General features: G+C 40.9%; 1 protein-coding gene across 3 annotated transcripts in view; it reads left to right on the top strand.

The window, feature by feature from the left end:
* The window catches only part of LOC308691961 (dedicator of cytokinesis protein 9), a 146,641-nt gene that overhangs the window by 89,202 nt on the left and 33,148 nt on the right, over nucleotides 1-24,291 (top strand). For 2 of the 3 annotated variants that reach the window (XM_081367573.1, XM_081367572.1), the window contains exons 18-35: nucleotides 170-235; nucleotides 2,285-2,377; nucleotides 2,452-2,575; nucleotides 2,676-2,794; nucleotides 3,646-3,735; nucleotides 3,842-3,928; nucleotides 6,943-7,058; nucleotides 8,072-8,141; nucleotides 8,246-8,368; nucleotides 9,980-10,051; nucleotides 10,200-10,346; nucleotides 11,677-11,760; nucleotides 12,010-12,121; nucleotides 13,582-13,760; nucleotides 14,333-14,446; nucleotides 15,634-15,736; nucleotides 16,501-16,625; nucleotides 20,581-20,692. In XM_081367573.1, the coding sequence (XP_081223699.1) occupies nucleotides 170-235; nucleotides 2,285-2,377; nucleotides 2,452-2,575; nucleotides 2,676-2,794; nucleotides 3,646-3,735; nucleotides 3,842-3,928; nucleotides 6,943-7,058; nucleotides 8,072-8,141; nucleotides 8,246-8,368; nucleotides 9,980-10,051; nucleotides 10,200-10,346; nucleotides 11,677-11,760; nucleotides 12,010-12,121; nucleotides 13,582-13,760; nucleotides 14,333-14,446; nucleotides 15,634-15,736; nucleotides 16,501-16,625; nucleotides 20,581-20,692 (1,936 nt within the window). The remainder of the gene's footprint in view (nucleotides 1-169; nucleotides 236-2,284; nucleotides 2,378-2,451; nucleotides 2,576-2,675; nucleotides 2,795-3,645; nucleotides 3,736-3,841; nucleotides 3,929-6,942; nucleotides 7,059-8,071; nucleotides 8,142-8,245; nucleotides 8,369-9,979; nucleotides 10,052-10,199; nucleotides 10,347-11,676; nucleotides 11,761-12,009; nucleotides 12,122-13,581; nucleotides 13,761-14,332; nucleotides 14,447-15,633; nucleotides 15,737-16,500; nucleotides 16,626-20,580; nucleotides 20,693-24,291) is intronic. The other variant, XM_081367574.1, reaches the window with a different exon arrangement.

The following is a 24,291-nucleotide window of genomic DNA, read 5'->3' as shown; positions in this document are numbered from 1 at the left end:
CAAATTCCCAATCCTAAAAACATATATATATGTTGTGAGCCTATTATATATATATATATATATATATATATATATATATATATATATATATATATATATATATATATATATATATATATAAATTGGAGATCAGTAATGTCTTTAAGGTGTTTTCCTCTTGTGTTTCTAGGCCAGAAACATCGCTCTGTGTTTAGAGTTCAGAGATTCGGATGAGGAGGACGCTCTCCCTCTAAAGGTAACATCACACACACACTCACCTCAATATTTGCAGTGATTTTTCCACAGTTATGACTACACAAGGGCCTCAATTTGCTCTATAAAATGCTAACAACAAGCCATATGACACATTCAATATATACACTACCATTCAAAAGTTTGACGTCAACACAAAAGTTTTGCGAGCGAATGCATTTTTTCCATCCTCATGTCCCTTTGGGGGCTCCGTATTAAATTGATCAAAAGTGACTGTAAACACATTTTATAATGTTACAAAAGATTTCAATTTATACTTTTTTTTTTCCTATTCATTAAATAATCCTGAACAATGCATCACATTTTCCACAAAAACACTGAGCAGCACAACTGTTTTCAACACTGATAATCAGAGTCGGCGCCAGGGCAGATCTACTGGAGGGGCATTGGGTCATCGGCGGGGGGGCACTGACGTTTGACATTTTGACGCAGTGGCGACATCATAGTCCAACACAGCACAAATGCTATATAAAACTAAACACGTTTATTATTATTATTATTATTATTATTATTATTACAATTACATGGCTTGGTTGAATTCTAATATATAATGCGGTCTGTTATTTCTTGATAACAGCCGCTGCTAAGTATAACGTTAACACACCATTGCCATGAAAAACAGAGCGTTGCTATGGACGCAGGACTCTAACCGTAGAGACGGAACGGATTATTTTCTTTAGCGGAAGCAATACAATAGTTTTTAAATAAATAAACTCCTTTTTAAATCAATATTTTGTGTCAAATTATTGATTTATTTTGTTGGTAGCCATGTAATACAACCGCCTCGCTCTACATGATCCCTTACATATCTTCTTACAGGCAGCCAAGTATACACAAATGCAGATATTACTACACATTAATTGCGCAGATATTAACATAAATAAATACATAATCTCTGTATTACATACATACTACATTACATAGTCTCCAATACCATCTCTGCTGTTCTTCTTAGTGCAAATTTTTTTATTCCCCAAACTACTTCAGAGGACACTAACGTTAACAACTCGCTGGCAGACAGGACAGACCAGCTTTTGATATGAAGCAAAGTCTCATTTGGTAATTTCAAACACTTCAACTTTCAAATGTGGTAATTTTTTAAAGAAATGTAAACAATACCGTTTTGTGGCTCTTGAATGTGTCGGACAGATCGCTGTAGAGCCTCAGTTAAAGCTGCTCGTGAACCAACCATCTCTACCTTCTAGTTAATTTATATTTATAGCATCAAATAAACATGAATGAATATAAAAAGGAATGTTGTTTTGACCATGGAAAGACGTTTGTTGCCTACCCTCCGTTTTTCAAGTTCAAATCCTCATGTTAATCTACTATGATTGGTCAGATCGCCTGTCAAACAAACTGCTGTTTGAATACACCAAACACTGATCCCTAAAACTATCCGTCATTGTAACCTTAACCAATGAAATAAGCTGCAGGGCGGGATTTCTGCTTAACTGGTTTGCGCCCAGTGGGATTTAAAAAAAATATTTTTATAGAAAGATTAAAAATACGGGAGAAATTCGGGGAAATATTTAAACGGGATGATAGCGGGATAGTAATGTAAAATACGGGAGAATCCCGGGAAAAACGGGAGGGTTGACAGGTATGGGTAGGAGGGGCATCAATAACCGCTAGGGGGGGCACGGCCCTCGAATGCCCCACCACAGCGCCGACGCTGCTGATAATAATCATAAATGTTTCCTGAGCATCAAATCATCATATTAGAGCGATTTCTGAAGGATCATGTGACACTGAAGACTGGAGTAATGATGCTGAACATTCAGCTTTGATTGCAGGAATAAATGACACTTTAACAATATATTCACATAGAAAACGTCTATTTTAGACTGGAATAATCACTATTTTTAATGTATTTTTGATGACATACTGTAAATGCAGTCTTGCTGAGTATAGAAGCTTTTTCAAATCATACCGACCCCAAACCTTCGAACGGTAGTGTAGTTATATTTATTAAAACTGTAATGCTGGTAATTGTGTAGTTAAATGTGTAAGTGATGGTCTGTTTTGTCAGTGTATATATGGGCGTCCAGGAGGGCCTCTGTTCTGTAAGAAAGCGTTTGCTGCCGTCTTACACCACCAGCAGAGCCCAGAGTTTTACGAAGAGGTGAGACTTTACTTCTCTGTATGTCAGTGTGTTTTCAGTGCTGACTGTTTTAACGCTTGTTTCTGCGTGTCCAGTTTAAAATCGAGTTGCCGGTTCAGCTGACGGACAGACACCATCTTCTGTTCACCCTCTATCACATCAGCTGTGACAGCAACAGCAAAGCCAGCACTAAGAGACGAGAACAGGTGGAGACACAAGGTGAGACACACCTTCTGAACACAGCCAGAAACACACACTGGGAAAGAAGTAAAGGGGAGTTAGTATTTCTATCCAGTAAGACTAGTGCACATGTGTGCAGTGGGTTTCGCGTGGCTCCCCCTGCTGAAGGATGGCAGAGTGATCATGAATGAGCAACAGGTGCCAGTGGCTGCAAACCTGCCTTCAGGATACTTGAGCTTACAGGACAACAGCAGCAAGGTGAGAGTTCGCTTGGTGCATTATTTTGAGTTGAGTTGTTGAGTTTGATTTTTTTGTTGTTGTTTTGACTTTGTTTTTTCTTTTGCTGTGCTTTTTGGCTTTGTTGTGTTGTATTTGTTTTTGTTTTGTTGCATTTTGTTGTTTTGTTTGTATTTTATTTTGTTGTGTTTTTGCTGTGGTTTCATTCTTTTCTTTTCTCGGGTTTTGTTGTTGTTGTTGTGTTGTTTTTTGTTGTTGTTTTGAGTTGTTTTGTTGTTTTTTGATTTGTTGTTCTATTAGGGTTTTTTTTGCGTTGTTTTTTTTTTTTTTTTTGCCTTTTTTTTGTCTTGTCTTGTTTTTTTTTTGTTTTTTTTGTCCCCTACTTTTTTTTAAAAGTCGGTTTATAAAATTGTTCTTTAACATATTTTGTTTGGTGGTGAATTAGAAAAGTGTACAACGTTGAAGTGTACAGGTACTTAAGCAGCCTTCTGTCACCCTTATTTCTAATTGAAGTGCCTGAAAACTAACCTAAACCAGCCTTAACCAACTGCCAATATGATTCCCAAAGCTTAACCTCTAAAATTGATTTTGTCCGTGGGGAATTGATTGGATGGTTGTGGTTTGCTATTGGTGGATCTCCTGTTAGTGATGTGATCAGAGAAGGAAAGAGCAATATGCACCGATAAATCATTTATGATAAACACTGCAATATTCCATAAAAAAACAAGAACCGTCAATGTTGTTTCCATGGTGACTATAGGGCCGTGTGCATTAATTAAATGTGTGTGTGTGTGTGTGTGTGTGTGCGTGCGTGCGTACGTGCGTGTGTGTGTGTGTGTGTGTGTGTGTGTGTGTGTGTGTGTGTGTTACAGCAGCACACCGGTCAGGAGGTGAAGTGGGTGGATAGTGGGAGGCCGCTGCTCAAAGTCTCCACTCAGCTGGTGTCCACTGTATACACACAGGTGTGTAGCATCTACTTGCACATCTTCACAGAGTCTCATACAAACTCATAAACGGACTTATGTATTCATTATTTTTAGTCCTGATTGGTGCTTGTTTTTTCATCAGGATCAACATCTGCATAACTTTTTTCATCACTGCCAGAGTATTGAAGCCACGGGCCAATCAGGAGGAGAACTGGTCAAATACCTGAAGGTACTTCCTTTTCCCTATCAGTCAGTCACGTTTGACGTTAATCATCAGTGACTGATGAATTAGGATCTCGCCTGAGAGCCCAATCACCTTCAAGTGGTAACAGAATGTGCCAATGCACATTGGCTAGTGAGATTTGCATTGCAAACCTCACCTCAATTCCTGGGTATATAAGGGCTTGCATGCAATACTCACATCAAGCTTTCGCTGAGGAGCCGAGTGGACGTTGTTTCTCTCTGCTCTATAATCATCGTTGTGGTCAACAGATCGAGTTAGTTCCAGTGTGACTGCATGTTCCAGCGGAGATCGCGACTGCTAAGTGTGCACGGCTGGTGCTTCCCCAGGGCGCTTCAACACAACAGAGCTAATTTCTCTAAAAGAGCAAATCACGGGTGTGTGACATTACATCTTTTTCAAGATGTCGTTCGACCGGTGTACCTCTGGATGCAGTCGTTTCCTGGCCCGTCTGACAGCTATACTCTCTGCCTCACGTGTCTGGGCCGAAGCACGCTGAGGGAGCGTTTTTAGATGAGTACTGCACCCACTGTGGGAAGATGACCCTTGCGATGTTGAAGTCGAGACTTAAGATACCTTGAAAGAGGTGGAGTCCCCTCTGCTATTCCCCAATCTTGGACCTCTGGTGGCCAACAGAAGGCCTCATTGGTCAATACACAGGGTGACCTGAGGATCATAGTGGGGGGCTGGGAAGGCTGTGGAGCTTCCGGTGGCAATCGCTGGGTCTTCTCACGGGGGTCCCAGCATCTCATTTGGGGCTCCGGCGGATGATCGGATGTCGATCGCCGCATCGGAGGACGGGTTTGAATCATCTGGAGATGATGATTCGGCTGCGTTGCCCCCTTCGGGGAGAGTAGCGTTGTGTGAGTCAGATTAAGAACTGACGGCCTTGTTTTCCCAACCAGACCAGGGTCAAACAAACCACTCTATTTAAAAATTCACCCACTTTTCTTCAGTCAACGGCGAAGAAATCATTTGAGACTCATGGGACCATCAAAAATCCTTCTTCAGGAACTTTACGATATGTTTCACTGTAAAGGCCATGCAAGTATACTTTTAGTAAGGTTCTCTGAAAATGATAAGCTGATGGTTCTTTTCAGGTTCAATGAATCTTTTCCATAGTTCAATTTCCTGCTTCTGCTTTCATTCTGTCAAATCACCATTTTACCTATGCATGTATGTATGTGTGTGTGCTTAGATTAGTTATGTTCGTGATTTAGTTAATAAAACTTGTGCACAATACGTATTTGGTTACCAGCGCCTTACTGGCCCAACTGGACTTCTCAGGATTCATGCTCCTCTTGACAGCCTGGTGGATTCCCCTGAGGAAGGATCTGCTTTCTCAGGGACTTGGCATCATCTGGCACCCTTCTCCAGATCTCTGGAAGCTCCACGTGTGGTCTCTGGATGGGATGCGAAGGGTTTAAGTGTATTACCCCCAGTGGTATTGACACTGTCCATTCAGCAAGAGCTCCTCTGCTAGGCAAGCCTATGATTTGAAGTGAAACCTCTCCCGTGGGATCTACTTCAGAGATCTTCCATATGTAGTACCCTCACGGTCAGTCCATATGAGTAACTCCACACGTTACCTCCCTAATGCTGGGTACACACCAAAAGATAATCGGGCTGATTTATCTTGATGGTTCAACAGATTATCTTATCAGATTTTCCCTTGGTGTGAGGTGTGTTAAGAGTGTCCAAACCTGCTCGGAAGAACGTCGGAGCCGTCCCGATCGCGAATCGTAAATATTCAACATGTTTAATATTTACGATCAGAAATCCTGATGTGTGGGGGGGACCCCGAGGACAAACGCGCGCACGCTCTGGAGATTATCACGTGAAAGTAAACTATATCCAATCAGAAAGCGAGATGATGGAAGACACGGTCATTCTCTCTCACGCACACACACACACACACATGCAGGAAGCTTAGTGTTACAAGGGTTCAGTGAGGTTCTATAGAGGGATTAAATAACTTTTTCTAAAGAGATAATAATTCCAATAAAGAATAAAAAAAGACAATAAAGAATGAATATATTTCTGTATAAAAGGCTATATATAATGGTGGGTACAATGTTTTTTTTTGTTTGTTTTTTTTTGTGAATTTTCTGTGAAAATCATTCCAAACACTATCATCATAATCTCTTGCTGCATATCATCCGCCATGCTTATTCTGAAGTCTCGCGAGATTTTGCGAGATTTCCTGTGTTCACAGTCGAGAATCTGGTTGAAAATCTGTTTGTGTGTGGTGTGCTGTCTTTGTCACATCATGGCACACCACACACTATAGGAGCAAAACGCTTAAATCTAGGATTTTTTGTCCTCATGTTTGTGGTCTATCACATTTTGAAAATCTTATAAGATGTAAAAAATCTTTTGGTGTGTACCCAGCATAAGGGCAGTGAGTGGACCCCGCAGCGTCCCTTTCCAAAATTGGAATAGGCACGCTTTCCCAGTGTTATCCAATGATCTCACTGTAAGGGTGAAAAGAACTCAGGACGCTGGAAGGAGTCAGTAGTTGTGGCGTCTTCCATAGGGATCTCGATTCGTCAGTCACTGATGATTAACGTTGAACGTGACTGGCTGATAGGGAAAGTCTAGGTTACTATTGTAACCTCGTTCCCTAAAGGAGGGAACAGATTGTTAATACCCGTCACCACAACTCCTGTACCTCCGCTGACAGCCGGGACACCGTCTCGGCTCCTCAGCGAAAACTTGATGTGAGTATCGCATACAAGCCCTTATATACCCGGAAGCGGGGGTGCGGTTTGCAATGCAAATATCAATAGCCAACGTGCATTGGCTCGTTCTGTTAGCACTTGAAGGTGATTGGGCTCTCAGGTGAGATCCCAATTTGTCCGTTACTGACTATTAACGTCTCCGTTCCCTCCTTCAGGGAGCGGGGGTTGCATTAGTAACCTAGACGGTTGTCCTTCTTGAGGATGTTTGAGAGCTGCAGGTGTTTGTTCAGTGCCGAGATCACAGTTCCCTCTCTCTATTAGAGTCTGCACGCCATGGAGGCTCATGTGATGGTGAAGTTCCTCCCCACCATCCTCAACCAGCTGTTTCGTGTGCTCACCACCTCCGGCCTGGAAGATGTTGCTGTGAACGTCACCAGGTCTTTCAGTTATTTTAGTATCATTTAGGTCCCACTTTATATTAGGTGTCTTTAACTACTAAGTACTTACATTTAAAAATAATAATAGTCAGGTACAATGCACTTCTTGTGTTGAGTTGTATTGTAAAACACTTGTGCTGCTATTGAGGTTAGCACAGGTTTGGTGGTGTCTATTTAAGGGTGGGTTAACAGGTAAGGGAAGGGCAACAGTGTTATTGTATTACAGAAATTAATTACAGCTGTAATTACATGCAGGTATTTTTTAAATACAAGTACAATGTAAAAACATCTATGTACACAAAAAGTGCATTGTGTAAAATAAATCATTTAAATGTTAATTCATAGTAGTTAAAGAGACTTAAGATAAAATGAGGCCATTTATATACTACAATTGTTTTTTAATAATATGTCTAATTAGCTTTTATTTTTACATTTTTAAATTTGTTTAAGTCTAATTTTTGATAATTTTGTTATGTAGTTTTGTCATTTTTATTGTGTTTTTTTAACGATTACATTTTGGTTTACTTTATTTCTGTTTTAGTTTTTATTTATTTCATGTTAGTAATTTTAGTGCTTCAACTTAAATTAATTTATTTGCCAACTCAATATTTTTCATTTTATATAAATATATATATATATATATATATATATATATATATATATTTTTTTTTTTACTTTTATTTTTTTTTTTATAATTTTTTTACTTTTACTTTTTTTCAGTTAGTAATTTTAGTGCTTAAACTTTTTCATTTATTTTTTTAATATATTATTTTATTTTAGCTTTATTCTATTTTATTGTTATTTTATTATTATTATTATTTTATTTTTTTTAATTTCAGCTTAATTTTATTTTATTTTATTTCAGCTTTATTTCGATTAACAGAAATGTATGAGTTGTAGTGTTGGTTAAGGATGATAACCCAGGTCTGTTACTCACTTTGTGTGTCTGTCTGCTCTGCTCTGGTCTCCTTTGGTCTGCTTTGGTCTGGTCTGGTCTGATCTGGTCTGGTCAGGGTGATGATCCATGTCGTGGCTCAGTGTCATGAAGAGGGCCTGGAGCATCACTTGCGTTCCTATGTAAAGGTGAGCTGCATCATGACGTGCCTCTTGTGATGTAAAACAAATAATCCTGATTGTGACCCTGAATCTTCGTCATTCTTGTTTTCTTGTGTTTTGTGTGTGTACAGTATGTTTTGAAGACAGAGACAAACTTAACCAATGGTAAAACTGTCCATGAGGAACTGGCAAAAGCCATGACCACCATCCTGAAACCCTCGACGGATTTCCTCACCAGCAACAAACTCCTGAAGGTGCAACTACTGAATCAGATTCAGCACCCCTGATAAAAAAAAGAAACATTTTTTTAAGTTCATTTTATTAAGAAAACTTAAAGGTATAGCGGAGGATCTTTCCGAATTTTAGATAAGAACCGCCCTCTCCACTTTTTGAAAAAATGCACATGCGCAACACACTACCTGCTCCCGAGAGGGAACGCCTATTAAACGTGTGCGAGGTTCTCCTCGTGCACGCTCTGTTTACAAGTTGCTGTCGGCATCGCTCATACAAGATTACTTTCCAAAAGAAGATTTGCACTTTTTCTCCAAATAGCATGCCAAACTTTACCTGTCGAGTAGAAACTTCGCGACTGAGGCATCAGTGGGAAGCCCAACCTGTGTTTTCAGCGCACGCCATCGTGTGAAACAATCTCCCAAAAACACTCTGATCTTGTTTCTCTCTTCTCAGGCCTTTCTCTTCTTCTCATACAGTTCGTACAAACTTTTTCTCTTGCGACCCTCAGACACTTTCAAAGGACCCGGTGAAACGGCGAGCTTCAATGAATGGCTTAAACCGTAACTCTAGCTCACCACCACACATAAACACCTGAAAGTGCGCATGCGCAGAAAGCGAAAACTAAGGGACGAGCACGTACGACGGCCTTACGTTACATATCACCAGAATGATTGACACTTAGGTGGACCAATAGTTTACACTACCCACCCGGAAAAAGAAAATCCTCCGCTATACCTTTAAGTAAAGTATACTTTATGTAGTAAGTCTACTAAAATCAACGTACTAATAGTGTATTTGTAAGTGTACTATTTCAAAAATTCTTAGGACTAAACTGTTCCACTTTTAGTACATAAGAGTATACTTTTAGGTGTACTTTAAGTGTAACAGTAGTAAACTTTTACTTGTTTTTTTCTATTGCAACTATACTGTGAAACTATACTACAATTGAACTTACAGGTACTGTTAGTTTACTAGCTTTATACTCTCAGTAAACCTGTTGAATAGTTTTTATACTGAAAGTATACTTGTTTTTAAAGTTAATATAACATGATGCTCATACAGTAGTTTACTCACACCATGGAGGAACTGTCAGTAAAATTAGCCAAATGTTTTTTCTGTGTCTGTGTGGGTCAATGGCACACAAATGATAATTTCCACCAGTGTACTATTTTCTCTAAGCTATTTCACCCCAAAGCTAATTTGTTGTAACATATGACATATGTAAAACATATGCTGAAAAGTACTTCCTCAAAGAAGCCAATATGTGTGGAAAAAGGATTTAATAAGCCACTCTATCAAAACAGTGAATACAACTACAAGAAAGGTACACTTTGAATACTTAATTACACTTATCTTAAGTATATCTCCATCAAAAGTTAGTTACAAGTATAGGCCGAAGACTTTTCTCTACAGCCTACTTGTCTATGAAATCTTGTTTCCGCCATGGAATAAAAAAATAAAATAGGCAGTTACGAATTTGTTTCAAATTCAAAATTTGTTTCAAATTTTCAAAAAAAAAATGTAAACACAGACTACAGGGCCATCGGCTCAAACCATCAGTAGATATTTAGCGGCTGCTCCTGTGTTGTGTATGGAAGATCCTCATGAATGCTGTGTTCTCTCTACTCTAGTACTCCTGGTATTTCTGTGAGGTTTTAGTCAAGTCTATGGCCCAGTACCTGATTGAGACTGGCAAGGCCAAGGTCAGTACAAGTCAGCGTTTTTTTGTCTTGGCAAACATCAGTCATGTGTTCTTCTGAAAATGTAAAGATTTCTGAACTTTTTTTCATTAGTATATGTCTAAACCACCACATGATCCTGACCTCTGACCCCTGACCCCGTCTCCTGTAGGTTTCGAGGAGCCAGCGTTTCTCAGCGTCCTTCTATCACTCTGTGGAGACACTGGTGACTATGCTGATGCCTCACATCACACAGAAATACAAAGACAACCTGGACGCCACACGAAACGCCAATCACAGCCTCGCTGTCTTCATCAAGGTGAGCGCTGGTCTGCTTTCACACGCTGTTATGTTGCCGTCAGTGTCATCAAGACTCGAGAAATAGATTCCTGCAAAATGTACTTCATCAGTAGCAGCTTTCCTCTGAATTCGGTTCACATCAACCACAAACCAAAATGCGGTACTGCTATAACCCAATAACTGAGACCTTCTCAGAGTAACAAGATGCACATTAGTTTGAGACACTCAGGAATGTGATTATATTTTTTTTTTTTCGTATTTATACGCATTTCCGTATTTTCAGATCTTAAAAGTATAACTCACTTGAATTGCTTAAATCTGAGAAATTTTTTTTTGGGGGTTGGTTGGCTACTGTATGATGATTGAAATCATCAAATGGCCTCAAACAAGTACTAAATAAACTGCAAAATGTTATGTTTTCTAATACGTTCATTTCATGCATGGATTGCATGACATTATTAGCATGTTAGCCAGGGTTCAGAGCTCCAAATGAGAGCAAAAATAGGCGTTGAAACACTGTGGCTTGGTAACTTGTTTGATGTATATTGACAATGTGTGATTGTGAGAGTGTACTGTAGTACGGCTTGATGTGATCATTAATGATTGTGATGTATTATATAAATATATACTCTGATGCACTGCATGTTTCAGAGTAAAGCACAGCACTGTGATTTGATTCACAGTTTATGCTACTTTTACAAGTGCTGTCTGTGTTTGAGTTGCTTATAATTTACATTTGGGAACGCAATGGGCGCCAACCATCCTCCCAAATTCATAATGAGAATCCTTTCCTGTGGTTTTCCGCCAAAATAAAAGCTCAATGTTTTAACATTTGAAAACAAAGAAATTAAGGCAACCGTAAATGTTAGTATTGTGATTTTACTGTTGTTCTGTTAAATAATACTTTTATTATAACGTATAGTGTTATAATTTAATATATTATAATTAAATGCTCGCTTTTTCATTTTACATTAAAATAGTATTTTTTTCCAATAATAATAACTGGACTCTGTTATTTTAGTATTGATTATATTCTGTAGTATTATATTAAAATAATATTTTGATCCCACTTTATGCTAGGTGTCTTTAATTACAATGTGCTTACATTAAAAATAATAATTGTTAGGTAGAATGTACTTGTGTCGATGTTGTATTGTAAAACCGGTGGATACGGGTGAGGTTAGCACAGGTTTGGTGGTGTGGGTCGGTTTAAGGGTGGGTTAACAGGTAAGGGAAGGTCAATCGGCTTTATTTTGTTTCAGTTTTAGTTAACGATGACAGCAGTGTTTTGAGGATAAATGTGTGTGTTGAATCAGTCAATTAACTCAAGCATGGTCTGTCTTCACCAGCGCTGTTTCACCTTCATGGACCGAGGGTTCGTGTTCAAGCAGATCAACAACTACATCACCTGCTTTGTGCCTGGAGACTGCAAAGTAATTTACATCTGTTCACACACGATGAACAACTGCAAATGAGATTCTGACTATTTTTTTTGCTGTTGGATCTGTTTTTCTAATCTAATATCTCAGAAATATTTCCCATCTGACGTCTTCCTCCCTCCCTCTCTCTCTCTCTCTCTCTCTCTCTCTCTCTCTCTCTCTCTCTCTCTCTCTCTCTCTCTCTCTCTCTCTCTCTCTCTCTCTCTCTCTCTCTCTCTCTCTCTCTCTCTCTCTCTCTCTCAGACGCTGTATGAGTATAAGTTTGAGTTTCTGAAGGTGGTCTGTAATCATGAACACTACGTTCCTCTCAACCTGCCCATGCCGTTCGGGAAGGGTCGAATCCAGCGCTTTCAAGGTGATCAGAAACACACGTTATAGTCAGAGCGATTGGGGAATATTGGTTGAATGTGAATTGGCTGATATCGCTCAGTGTGTGGCATTAATAAACCCGACCTAACAATGAAAATTCCTAGTAAAGAATTTATTAATATTAAAGGTGGTATCAGCGATTTCAGGCCCAAACATAAATGATCACATTCATCTAATATTTCATCTAATAGATCTCAGAGCCTAGGCTACCTAGAGAGACGCGGTTTTTTGACAGCATGCTTATGGGGCGTGCAGCTAGCGAAATATTAGATGAATGTGATCATTTATGTTTGGGCCTGAAATCGCTGATACCACCTTTAATGTTAATGTGTTAATATTATTTAAATGGACCTGAGCTAACATGAACTAACAATGAACAGTTGTATTTATATTAGCTAAAGTTAACAAATGAATAATTACTGTAACAAGTGCATTACTCATAAATGCATGTAAATAATAAAAACGTAAATATGTAAAAACATAAATGCATACAAATGCATGCTAGTTTATGTTAGTTAGAGCCATTGCTGGGTGGATTACTTTAAATTGTAGTCCAATAATTAATTACATGATGAAAACTATAGTAATGTAATCATTGAAGGTAAAATAATCAGACTACTTTTAGATTACTAACTTTTAGCCTGAACTTGAGTTAAAAAGAATAATGTTGTACTATAGTGATGTAATAATACAAAGAGAAACAAAAAGTATTGATTGATTAAACATTACGTTACGGCAGGGTTTGAACTGCAGGGGCTTCATAAGTTGATAAAAGTGTAATAATTAATTGGTAACACTCTACAATAAGGTTCATTAGTTAACATTAGTTAATGTACTAACTAACATGAACTAACCATAAGCAATCCATTAGTTCATATTAACTAATGTAGTTAACTAATGTTAACTAACGAACCTTATTGTAAAGTGTTACCAATTAATTAAACCATAAAAATGTAACACTAAAATAAAAACAATAAAGGATGAAATATTTTGTGATGCTGTGTGGCCTCTGACGAAACCTGAAGACTTTTTTGAACATGCATAAGCAATAGGCTGTTTTACAAAGGATGATTTAAAAGATAAAAAAGACGAATTAGTAAGAATCGAGTCATGTGGCCTTTGAATACTGTTGTCAATGGAGGGAGTCCGAAAGTTTGAGACGCACTGCTCTAATATACACTACCAGATTATTATTTTTTATTTTGACTTTCCTATATACTAGAATAATAATAGCGTCACCAAAAAGTGGCCCTTACTAACACTCGTGTGTGTTTTTAAAATCTTCCCTCGCCTTAGCTCTCTCGTCTCATTCACATTCATTTAAAACATTCACATGCACCACGGTCACGAGAGAGTGAAAAACTATTTATTTGATGTCTGAATGGCCAAACTATTGGAAACACTCAGTTTCTCGAGCTCAGGAGTGATGTGTTGTTTCTCTGTCAGATCTTCAGCTGGACTACTCTTTAACCGATGACTTCTGTAAGCATCACTTCCTGGTGGGCCTGTTGCTGAGGGAAGTGGGCGGAGCCATGCAGGAGTTCAGAGACGTGCGTCAGATCGCACTACAGGTGCTGAAGAACCTGATGATCAAACACGCCTTCGACGACCGCTACTCCTCCAAGGTGAGCCAGCAACACTCATGCTTCAGCGCATTGTGTGCCATTCTGGTGCTTGTGTTAAAGGTGCAGTGTGGGATTTTTTGCGGCATCTAGTGGTGAGGTTGTGAATTGCACCCAACAGAAGTTACAGTGGCCGACAGGAAGTGATGTCGTCGTCTGAGACAGCAGCGAGTAGCCAGTTTAGCAATGAGGTTTCTTTACAAAGATAAATTAGGAAATTAGGTTTACTTAATTATTCAGTAAAATTATGTTATTGCGAATAACATTGTTACGTGTTCATCATTGTGTCCGTGTTTTATCCGCTGACTTTAGCTAGTTTCTTTGGACGAAGAACAACATAGTGACGAAATGCGTTTGTCCGTTTAGGGCCACTGTAGAAACATGTCGATGTAAGCGGACCCGCGGTGTGTGTAGAGAGAAATGCCTCATTCTAAGGAAATACAAACATAACGGTTCATTAAGTAAGGTCTTTATACACCACTGATAGTTATGTATATGATATTGCATTTCTGTCAACAGATCCTCCCAAATATTACACAATGCACCTTTAAATACGAGATGTGTGTGTGTTTCAGGGTCAGCAGGCTCGCTTGGCTACGCTGTATCTGCCTCTGTTCAGTCTGATGCTAGAAAACGTCCACAGACTCAACATCAGCGACGCGGCTCCTGCGACCAGCCAGACTAACATGGTGAGACTGACACCTAGTGTTGCTTTAATTCAGTTAGATTTTCATTTGATTCTCTGTTATTAAAGTTCCCCTGTAGTCAATTATTTTATCCCTTAAAACTCACCTTTGATCACCAAAATGACATATTTAAATGTTTTTTCCTTAAAAGAAAATTCTTCATGTCTTAAAATATCTTGAATGTAACTCTACACCCTTGCCTTATTTAGTATTCACGGTTCTATGCATATGCAAATGAGCCCCGCCTCCACTCACTCACTCAGCTCAGAGATCCACTGGTTGACGATCACACGTTGATCTGATTGGGTACAAGGTAGTTTGTGACGTCAGAAACACCAGCGATTTCAAAGCGTGTTTTTGACACTGTCTTTGGTTCACTGCAGTTTTAAGGAGGAAATACTCAGCAATGCTGTCGACTTATGAATTTACACATGGTTTGTCTTAAAGCACATTAAAACCACCACATAGACACATGAACAACATTAATAAACTTGATTTTCACCACAGAGGGACTTTTTTCCACTTGCATGTATCTACACTAGCATTCAAAAGTTTGGGGTCAGTAGATTATTCTTTTGAAAGAAATGAATACTTATATTCAGCCACGCATTAAATTGATCAAAAGTGACAGTAAAGACATTTATAATGTTTCAAAGAATCCTGAAAAATAAATGTTTCAACAGAAATATGAAGCAGCACAACTCTTTTCAACATTGATAATAATCATAAATGTTTCTTGAGCATCAGATCATCATATTATACTGATTTCTGAAGGATCATGTGACACTGAAGACTGGAGTAATGATGCTGAAAATTCAGCTTTGATCACAGGAATAAATTACACTTTACTATTCACATAGAAAACAGACATTTTAAATTATAATAATATTTCACTATTTTTACCATATATTTGCTTAAACAACTGCAGCCTGGATGAGCAGAAGAGACTCTTTCAAAAGCATTTAAAAAATCCTAATAACTTCATACTTCACATACCCATTGAAAAAGGTCTAAATTGAAGATTCATCTTGATCTTTGAATTCCTATTCACACATTTCTCATTCTTGCAATGTAATTCTCAGAGTAAAAAAACAAGGTTTTCTACCATGCTAGAGAAACGTGTAGTGAAGTATGCATTGCTGGACAGTGTATGGGGTTCTTCACACTGATTTCTCTGTGTATCGCTTCAGAACGGCCGTGATGATCATGTGATGACGACACCCACCAAACACTCAGTCAGTCCAGTGGACGGCGGCCTGCAAAAAGAGGTGTTCGGAGTGATTTCAGGAACAGGTGAGGCCCTCTGCTGTCACACCACACACCATAGGACTCTGATTTTATCAAGGAAACGCAAGAATAACTTTGATATTGTGAGTAATATTTCAAGATGACCAATTACTTGACTGAAGCAGGTTTACTAGATTATCCATAATCATTTATTGGTCAAATATGATCATCAGGCTTTTGAGGAAGGTTTATTTGTTCATCTTTCCAATCATCATGTATTGCACTGCATTATATGTTTTAAAACTACAGAGCTTTGATCATAAAACTAAGCATTTGAATATTTTCTTACTAAGACATTATTGGCAGATATAGAGTGATGACTGACATTTATATGATTTTATGTAAGTAGTTGCTATACTGTTATAAAAGTGTCATTGATTTATGATTTATCTTTTTGACCATATAAAAACAATATCTGCACCAAATTGCATATTTTGAAAAAAATCGGAATAAAATTAAATAGTTTTTTCCTCCTCGAGTCTGAGCTTCATATTCCCACTATATCAGACTATATGAGTCACAAAAGCCTGATGTATCAAGTATGATACTCATCAAAAAACACATGCAAACTTTTTTTGATTTTTTTTATATTTTGTTCACAAAAATATACATTTTTACAATATTGTTTTATTCTAAAGGTCATTAAACTGTCCCATTACATTAGATAATGTTGTATTATTTCGTAAGTCAGGCTTCACATGGTTATTTGTGGTTGAATCTCCCTGAAGAGTGAGTGTGTACAGTGTGTTGAAGTGTGTTGTGTTTGTCAGTGTCTCCACACACTCCAAGCATCAGCTCCGGACGACAAACGGACTCGCGCTGCTCCCTCATCAGCACAGACTCCGGGAACGGCCTATCAGAGCGCAGCGTTGACAAGCCACACCCCCTCGACAAGGTACCGCCCACATGACCTGACTGAGTACAGTACTACTAATGGACCATTACTGTTTTGTTGTGTGTGTGTGTGTGTGTGTGTGTGTGTGTGTGTGTGTGTGTGTGTGTGTGTGTGTGTGTGTGTGTGTGTGTGTGTGTGTGTGTGTGTGCTAACCTGTTGGTGTGTGTGTGCGTGTGTCTCTCTCTCTGTGTGTCTCTGATTGTGTACGTGTGTGTGTGTGCATGCTAACCTGTGTGTGTGTGTGCGCTAACCTGTGGTTGTGTGTCTCCTGCTGCTCTCAGCGGGCTGGTTTCACGCGCCGTCACTCTGCCAACGTTCTACGTTTCTTTACTGACTCTGAGGAGACGTCGCTCTCCGCTCGTCTCAAACGCCAGACCATGGACTTCTCTCTGCTGTCTATACCGTCTGAGCAACACACACACCCTACACAAGTATTACATCATTTCTGACCTCTGACCCTTGCTAGAACCGCTCACATGTGACCTCTCACCCTGCTCTGTCCCAGTGTGTGTGGCTTCACTGATCCTCCTTTCCCCCAGCCACAGGACCGAGTTTGAACGGGACAAAGCTTTTCAGATACAAGTCTGCTTCGTTCCTGAGGGCTGCGCTGGGAAGCTAGCTTGAAGCTAGAATGATAGAATAAGAATAAGCTTGACTTGTAAGCCTGCAAATATAAGGACACGTGATCAGACATCACCCTCAGTTCACAGGCATTTGTGGTTTTTGTGCATGGTAAGCAGAGACAGAGGCTCCTACAGGAATACTAGTGAATTTTAACAGGATGCCTGTCTCAGCTTTTTTTGCATAAATATACATTTGGATTGGTTCTGTTTGCTTTCACAAGGCAACATTTCAAAGCGTACCAAAATGTGTTTATGCAAGTCACATGTGAATAAAACTGTCCTCTTATTGGTCAGTTTCTTCTGCGTCATCCATCAAGATGATTGACAGGTTCACTCCGCAAGCTTAGTGTGGCTTTATCTGTAGCTGTCGAGATGCTGATAAAACTGTAGACGTCATTCCCGCTCTAACTGATAACATATATATTTAAAATGCAGTTAGAGCGGGAATCAGCATTCTTGCAATTATGATAGCTCATGGTCCGTTGGGTTGGATTGATTTCTGAATCATTTAGTTTATATTCAATCGGAATGTGACGAACTCAGAGCGATTGCCGTGCTCATAAATGCTTAAACGAACCAAAGTAAGGGAGAAAGTCATAACCTGAGACGTTCCCTTTCAAGGGAACGAATACCCACTATGTCACAATGAACCCTGCCTGTCCTAGTGTGAAGCTGTCACAGGCACACTTAGGACGAGAGCACTCGTGCCCCTTGCGTTGATGAAAGTGCCACATTGGGAAGGCACCTTAGGCACATTGCCCGGCCTGGGATGCAAGATAACCTTAACCCTTCCCGGGGCAAACTCCAGGCACTCAGGAGATATAGAGAGGGCTTGAAGATATCCTACTCTTTTAAGAGAAGTGATAGCTAGGATGAAAGCTACCTTGAATGAAAGGTTCTTGGCTAAAATCTATTTTAGGCCATACAATTTCCTCGTGGAGGGAGCTCTGGAGCTGAGTATGGTCTCAACTACTCCTGCTGACAGGCCAGCCTCTCTGTACTGTGCGCCCTCAGGGGCCAGACCCATAGTTTCCATAGCTCTGGCCGAGGGTGGAATATTGAGCCCTTTTCCTGCAAAAGCAGGTCCTTCATGATGGGAATCTCCCATGGAGGGCCGTCCAGGAGCGATTCTATGTCTGAGAACCATACTCGGGCCAGCCACAACAGGGCTACTAGGAGTAGACTGACCCCATCTCAACAGACCCTCTCCAGAACTCCGGGGAGCAGAGCGACCGGGGGAAATGCATACAGGCGCCGACTCGGCCACATCTGCACCATGACATCCAACCCCAGTGGAGTCCAAACCTCTCGAGACATGAATAGATCCTCTTCCCCTGGGCCGAACCTCTCGCATATCGACTCCACCACCTCAGGGTGAAGTCTCCATTCCCCAGGACTCAGCCCCTGACGATTTTGGTCCCCTGGGATGTATGTTGCTCAGAGAGACTACAGTCTCCCCTGAGACCACAGGAGGATCTGATGCGCCAGTCTGCATTGATGGCGTGATTTCAGACCCCCCCTGATGATTTAGATAGGACACCACCGACATGTTGTCTGTTCTCACAAGAACGTGGTGACCCTTAAGGTCTGGTAGGAAACTCCTCAGAGCTCGGAAGACCGCCATCATTTCCAGGCAATTTATGTACCGCACCCCAGCCTGTGAGGGAGGCATCTGTCGAAACAGCTTGGCACTGTGGCGTGGCCTCCACCGACATGGCGCTCCCAACACAGGACCTTGGGACAGGAATCAAGGTTTCTTCCACATAGATAGGGAACGAAGGCATCTGCACATAACTCTGATCATGCGGTACGGGTTCCCCCTCAGGGAAAACCACTTGGTTTTTAACCACTACTGCAGGGCCCTCATGTGCAGAAGGCCAAATGGTATCACGTTGGATGCAGCTGCCATGAGCCCTAACAACCTCTAAAAATTTCACAGTGATGCCCTGGACTAGCTTTATCCTGGTCACCGTGGCCAGGGTGGACTCGATGGGTGCGGGAGACATCTGTGCCCGCATCATAGTCGAGTCCCACACTACCACCAAAAACTTAGTTGTCTGGGCGGGTGTCAACACACTTTTCTTTGTATTTCTTTGCACATTTTAGAGCGGCCTTTTATTGTGGCCAGCCTAAGGCACACCTGTGCAATAATCATGCTGTCTAATCAGCATCTTGATATGCCACACCTGTGAGGTGGATGGATTATCTCGGCAAAGGAGAAGTGCTCACTAACACAGATTTAGACAGATTTGTGAACAATATTTGAGAGAAATAGGCCTTTTGTGTACATAGAAAAAGTCTTGGATCTTTGAGTTCAGCTCATGAAAAATGGGCGCAAAAACAGTAGTGTTGCGTTTATAATTTTGTTCAGTGTATATATATATACCATCGTCACATCGCCATCGTCCCTTTGTAGCTTCCATGTATGCTGTCACACATTATGTCATGATGCAACACCAATCACGATTGGCTCAGTTATATGTTGTGTTAGGGTGTTTCCCAAAGTGTCCTTCCAAAACAGTGCGAGTTCCCTCGAAAGGGAACACACCAGGTTCTGAAACAAACACTCCAAACAAGCCAGGGGTGAAAATATGATAATACATCGACCTCTATGACCTCCTCGAGATATCTTCCAGCGGACAGCAGACGTTTCAATCAGTGTTTCAAACGGGGCAGATCTTCTGCCTAAATCCACAGCTGTGCTTCCAGTCGCAGGAAGTTGAGTCAGTAGATCTGCTGACTGAAGGAAGGCTGTGAAATGATCTCTCTTTTAAACAAGTCCAGAATCAGTGCTTCAGTCTGCGTCTCTGCAGAATGATGAGACGTGCGTTTCCACAGCCTGCGGATCTGCTGGCAGGGGATCATGGGGGATATTCTGGCCAGCGCTGTGCTGTGGTAGATGCATTAGCGCATAGACGTGTGTGTGTGTGTGTCCGGTAGAGCTGCTCTCCTCTCTGTCTGTGACGTCCTGTTGGGAAAGAGGTGTTCTTGCACATGCAGTGCATTTCTGCTTCTGTATTGTGTGTGTGTGTGTGTGTGTGTGTGTAATGAGTGAATAGGCATGTGTGTGAGAGCTTATAATTGCCTCAGTGTGTATTTACAGTTGCCCCAAAATGTCTCTGGACACTTAAGCCACACTATTTTTTTTTTGCAGTAGATCAAGCCAAATTCAATTTGATTTGAAAAGAGATGCTTTTAACACACCTTGCCAGCAAAAATAAAAGTAACACTTGATGACGTTGCTGATATATGTAATATGTTGCAAGCGTGGCTTGAGTGTCCGGAGGCTGCTGTGGCCTGAGAGTGTGTGACGTCTCTTCTCTCGCTCTCAGTGTCACGCTGCTGTTCTGGGCAGTTCTTTACTCCGCTGTGACAAGCTGGACCAATCAGAAGTCAGGAATATGTTGATCTGCTTCCTGCATGTGCTGAAGAGCATGTCTGAAGGTACACACACACACACACACACACACACACACACACACACACACACACACACACACACACACACTCACTCTCAAGATTCAAGATTCAAATAGCTTTATTGGCATGGTGAAAGAAATCTTTACATTGCCAAAGCATTCATAACACTATACAATAAAAATGAATAAATAATAATAAAAAGAAGATAAAAATTACATGAAATTAAACATAGCAGTAAAAATGTCTAATCTTCTAATAATTATACAGTTGGTAGCTCTGTCCTGCTGGAGGCTCTTTGGTCGTGACAGGACCTCACGTACCGGGCAGCCAGGGCTGAGCTCGCTGGGCTTTCTCCAAGCAGGAGTGGGAGTTTGTCCATATTTGATTTCTGATGGAAGTCTTTCTGGTGGGTTGTGAAAAGGGGATAGAAAGTGTCCCTAATGTTTGTATAATTGGGGCAGGAAGTCAAAAAGTGTAGCTCTGTTTCCACTTGATTCTCTGAGCAGTGAGGGCACAGTCGCTCTTCCCTCGGCAGCCAGCTCTGCCTGTGTCTGCCCGTCTCTATGCTCAGACTGTGGTCACTGAGTGTGTGTGTGCGTGTGTGTGCGTGTGTGTGTGTGTGTGTGTGTGTCTGCCCGTCTCTATGCTCAGACTGTGTTCACTGAGTCTGTACATGCTCAAGACTTTCCTCAGTTTAGGGTCGCTCACTTTACTCAGGTATCCTGCCAATTCATATCTTCTGTTTAGGGCCAAATAGCATTCCAGTTTACTCTGTTTGTCTGTTGCGTCTGTCCAATGTTTGAGGTATTTTTCTTTTTGTGTTTTAATTATTTGGTTTGGTCTGGCTATGTTTTTATTGTCAGTTTGTGACGTCAGCTCTAAGACCAATCGGCCGAGGGCGTTCCTCTCTGGCTTCAGCTCTTGGTGGGTCAGGGCTTTGTGATGGAGGGTCTGTTCATCGCTATTTTTTAAGTGGGCATGGAATTTAATGGCTCTTTTTTGAATGGTTATCACAAGGGGGTATAATCCTAATTCTGCTCTACAAGCATTATTTGGGGTTTTGCGCTGAACTCGTAGCAAGATTTTGCAAAGCTCGGTCTGCAGAGTCTCTATTGGGTGTTTGTCCCATTTGGTGAACTCTTGGTCTGTGAGTGGACCCCAGACTTCACACCCGTACAGCGCGATGGGCTCGATTACTGTCTTGATGATTTTTAGCCAGATTCTGATTGGGATGTCAATGTGGATATTTCTCTTAATAGCGTAAAAAGCTCTCCGTGCCTTGTCTCTCAAGTCGTTAACAGCTTTTTTAAAATTTCCTGTGTTGCTAATATTTATGCCAAGGTAAGTGTAGTCCTGCGTGTGTTCGAGGAGCATGTTGTCCAATGTAAAACTATGATGTTGGTCTTGGTGGCTGGGTCTTTTTTCGGAAAATCATTATTTTTGTCTTTTTGGGGTTAACTGCCAGGGCCCATGACTGACAGAAGCTGTGCAGGATGTCTAGATGCTGCTGTAGACCCTCTCTAGTGGGAGACAGCAGCACCAGATCATCAGCAAACAGAAGGCACTTGACCTCAGTGTCCAGTAGAGTAAGGCCAGGTGCTGCAGACTGACCCAGAGCTCTCGCTAGCTCGTTTATGTAGATATTGAACAGCGTGGGACTTAAGCTGCAGCCCTGTCTCACTCCACGGCTCTGAGGGAGGAATTCTGTGTGTTTGTTACCAATTTTAACTGCAAATTTATTGTTTGTGTAGTATGTGTACATTGATTTGATGATGTCATATGTTTTTTCTCCGATGCCGCACTGGATTAATTGAAGGAAAAGACCTTCATGCCAAATGGAGTCAAAAGCTTTTTTGAAGTCAACAAAGCATGAGAAAATTTTACTTTTGTTTTGGTTGATTTGCTTGTCGATTAATGTAGAGTGTATATATGGTCTGATGTGCGATATTTAGGTTGGAAGCCAATTTGACATTTGCTCAGGACATTTCTGTCTCTGAGGAAATGGGCTAGTCTGCCGTTTAGGATGTTGCAGAAGAGTTTGCCTAGGTTGCTGTTTACACATATACCACGGTAATTATTAGGGTCAAATCTGTCTCCGTTTTTATGGATTGGGGTAATAAGACCTTTGTTCCAGATGTTGGGGAATATACCTAAACTCAGGATGATGTTGAAGAGCTTGAGAATGGCTAATTTGAATTTGTGGTCTGTGTATTTAATCATTTCATTTAGGATGCCATCGACACCACAGGCTTTTTGCAATTTCAGGGTCTGTATCTTGTCTAATAGTTCAGCTAGTGTCATTTGAGAGTCTAAAGGGTTTTGGTAGTCTTTGATGGTTGATTCTAAAACCCTTAGTTTGTCATACAGGGCATTTTGTTCCTGATTTTTGTTTATATCACTAAAGAGGTTGGAGAAGTGGTTCATCCAAACATCTCCATTCTTGATGGTAAGTTTTGTTTAGTGTCTTCCAATGTTTCCAGAAGTGGTTGGATTCTAAGGATTCTTCAATTTCCCTGAGTTGACTTTTTGTGTTTTGTTCTTTTTTCTTTCTTAAAGTATTCCTATATTGTTTAAGTTTTTCATGATAGAGATGACGGATGTTCTCATTGTCAGCATCTCTGTGTTTCTGGTTGGATAGGGTTCTTAATTCTTTCTTTAAGTTTTTTTTTTCAGCCGGTGGGTCCGTCTCCTCTGCTCCATGTCTCCTGCAGGATGATGATGTCTGAATTTTTGATTTCTGAGTTAAAATCTTGGTTTCTGCTTTTGAGGCCAAAGGTAGATGATCTCAGGCCTTGAATATTCCAACATGCTATAATAAATGCTTTGTTGTCCATGGGGTCTTAGTTTTGGTGATAAGTTTTGACCTATGACAGTAGGTGTGAGCAGATGAGGTTGAGCATCTGACAGATGTCTCTTAGCTCTGTTGATGGGTCTTGCACTGGTGCTGTTGTGGACATTCTGCTCACTATCTGAGCGTAGCTGTGTCTGCCCGGGGCCTGCGTGGTATGAGGAGGGCAGGGGGTCGGCAGGAGTGGCTTTGGCCTGGCCTGATGTGCTGGATGTGAGGGTGTGAAGGCTGGGAGGAGATGCTCAAGTGCTGGTTGGGATGCTCTCAGCATGTGAGAGTGTTGTTGTCTTGACGGAAGTCTCTCTGGGGGTACACTGTGTTTTCTTAAAGGTCTGGGTCGAGGTTGTTGGACTCTGTTGCTCCTGGTGCTGTTGTGGTTCCGACTCAGGGCCACATCTTTCAGGGTCCTGGCGAAGACAGGAACAGCTGTCTTGTACAGATGTACATGGTCGTAGAGGCATGAGGGGTCCAGGGTGGGGTGGTGTGCCAGGTGCACATTGGGTTTTAGTGCACAGGAGCGGGAGAGGTGGGCATTCACCCGCTGGATAGTGTCAGGGTGGAAGTCTTTTCGGGGCAGCAGTGTGGAGATGATAATTTTAGCATTTGGGAAGGTGGTTGAGGCCTTTTCAATCACTGTTTGTAGTGATGTAGCCACTCTCTCCTGTTGGGCTCTCAGATCGTTGGTGCCGGTGTGGATTATTACATGGCTTGGGGATCCCAGTTTAGCCGCTTTTCCACCGAAATTACCCGGAACAATTTGTCCCAGGAACTTTTT

Source organism: Scardinius erythrophthalmus, assembly GCF_964197995.2.
Source record: "Scardinius erythrophthalmus genome assembly, chromosome: 6".
Classification (NCBI taxonomy): domain Eukaryota; kingdom Metazoa; phylum Chordata; class Actinopteri; order Cypriniformes; family Leuciscidae; genus Scardinius; species Scardinius erythrophthalmus.
The sequence above is the reverse complement of the archived record's forward strand: the minus strand, read 5'-3'. Positions and strand labels throughout refer to the sequence as shown.